Source organism: Scardinius erythrophthalmus, assembly GCF_964197995.2.
Source record: "Scardinius erythrophthalmus genome assembly, chromosome: 15".
Classification (NCBI taxonomy): Eukaryota; Metazoa; Chordata; class Actinopteri; order Cypriniformes; family Leuciscidae; genus Scardinius; species Scardinius erythrophthalmus.
In genome coordinates, this window is record NC_138235.1 from 42352498 (window position 1) to 42354997 (window position 2500).

General features: G+C 36.7%; 1 protein-coding gene across 1 annotated transcript in view; it reads right to left on the bottom strand.

The window, feature by feature from the left end:
* Window positions 1-2500, bottom strand: part of LOC308702760 (phosphatidylinositol 4,5-bisphosphate 3-kinase catalytic subunit alpha isoform) — a 51019-nt gene that overhangs the window by 4893 nt on the left and 43626 nt on the right. Inside the window, exon 19 of the mRNA XM_081385834.1 lies at window positions 1925-2095. Within this exon, the coding sequence (XP_081241960.1) occupies window positions 1925-2095 (171 nt within the window). The remainder of the gene's footprint in view (window positions 1-1924; window positions 2096-2500) is intronic.

Sequence of the window (2500 nt, forward strand, 5' to 3'; positions counted from 1 at the left end):
CATTATAAAATACGTAGACCTACACCACAAAATAAATTCCAGCGTTATAGACGTGACATTTGGAGTCAAAACTTGAAATAGAAATTCTCAGAAAATGCATTTAATACCAATATATTGAAACTTCTGTTTATATATCCATACTCAAATACTTCATACTTAATAAAGGAGCCCAGACATTAGAAAAATATCAGTCTACACATAAACATGAGTGACACAAAAAATCTTTTAACTTTTAGGTGTCAAAATATGTTTTAGTACTTCTGTGAATTGAAATTGTATGTGTGAATTGTAACCAAAAGTAATACTACCCACCGGATGACGAGGGGTTGGCTCTCCACAGAACATAAAATATTCATTTAATTTAATTTTTCATGTTCGCATTTATGAGGAAAAAACAATGTTACGCATGTGAGTGCTCTGAAAGCGGCACTAAAAGACTGATTTAAAACTTTCACAGAGACCTCAAACAGAAAGTACAAAGCCTTTCTTTAAAGTGAATTTCGTTTTCTATTAATTGTATCTTAATTTTATTCAATGTTTCATCAACCAATTGCCTGGATTTAATAAATATAGCAGACAATAGATAGTCACAACACGGAGGCGCCGGCGCGTGAACTGGAGCTCGTCTCATAAATGAACCGAAACTCAGCGTAAGGTTATACTTGCCTCACAGACATGTTTACTTTTAAACAGAACAATTCAAAACGAAAGAAAACAGACAGTTCTTTGCTTATGTAATTCGTATGAGATGCGCATTTCTCTCTGGCGCGTTCACCACTGCGAAGATCGCGAGTCAGCATCGTCAACTTCATCTTTGCAGCCGACACAGAAAACACTTGTTTATTAATTAAACAATTAAAATATCTTCTTGCTATATTTGACATATTCATAGTCATTACTGTTGCCGGTTCTTTGTGACAGCTTTTAGATGCTTTATTGGCAGCGCCACTCTTACATGTTACATGAACGCGTCACCACCGCATCACCGCACCGCATTCCTACACTTATAAAATGCAATTCAATGTGGAAGTAATCCAAGTATTCAGAATACATTACTCAATCTGAGAATGAGATGGACGGAATACGCTGCAAATTACATTTTGGGGCATGTATTCTGTATTCTGTAATGAAATACGTTTTGAAAGTATCCTTCCCAACACTGCCCACCTGATGACCCCGATGACGGATCTATGATCTATCCCATAACTCCAATCCTATCCTGCAACCTTAAAGTTCCTGCAAATGTCAAGATCAAGGACGCAATTGGTGCAGAAAGGAGGATCTCGTCCTGTGTTTAAAAACTGAATCGAATTATGTCAATGCTTCATGAGATTGTAGTGTTCCGGTGGAGAAATATAAGATGGGAGGAAAACATTTATTTCATACTACATTCCCCTTAAAAAATTAGCAACTTAATATCTTCAGTCGTTTTGCTTCTCCAGTAAATGTATCTTTTACATTTTACATTACATCTTTTACATTCTCCAGTAGAATGTTTAGATAGTTGTGCCGGAAAACAAGACGGAAATACTCAGGAAGAAGATCATTTTTCGCAGTGTATATATAGGTTGTGTATATAGGTATATGGTTTACATACTGTATATTTTTTGCATTTCTTTCAACGGCAGATATAGTATCAGAAGTCAGCATGTGTTTGTTCTTTCTTCTGCATCTCTCTCTGATACAAAGTGAAATGTGGAGGATTTTAACTGTGACAAGATGATTGACAGGTCAGTTTACAGTGTCAGGATGTGACAGAGAGCAACCGTTAAAGACGCTATTGTATGACGTGATAGTTTGACCCAAAGCTTGTCTACTCTTTTGCTACACACACATAAGTATCTAATTTTTCTTCACAAAATGTGTACATACTTTTAGGGCGTAGTATAAAAAGGTGAATTGGGACACAGCATGTGTTTCTTACGCTTCTCCCTTGTTCTTCTCTTTGATCCAGTGGTGCAGTGTGTTGCTGTTGAACTGCAGCGCCCCCTTCAGGCCTCCTTTACACTGAATCTGCATGATGGTGTGAGAGTTCTTCACCACCTCGATGAGGCCGACACAGTCACCGATGGACAGACAGCCGTACGGCAGCATTCTACACACACACACACACACACACACACACACACACACACACACACACGTGAGTTACTCAGCTGTCTGCATGCTGCTCTGATTGGTGGATGTGTGAGTAGTGAACTGTGATTTGATTTTGATTTTGATTTATTTTATTTTCACAACAAAAACATTAAAAAAAACCACTGTTATGCATTTCACAAAAAGAATGTGATGGACAATTGCCGAAAAACCTTCAAGGGGCTTAATTAGTGGCAATCTCCATAGAAACAATTATATTTAACAAATTAAAAACATATTATAAAACAATTTAAAATTGGATTTAAAGCACAAACCCATATGGAAAATTCAAACAACTTAGTAACAACAATTTTACTCTCTGTTTAAACTGTTCTTTAGAAACCTCAATAAATGATGTGGGAAG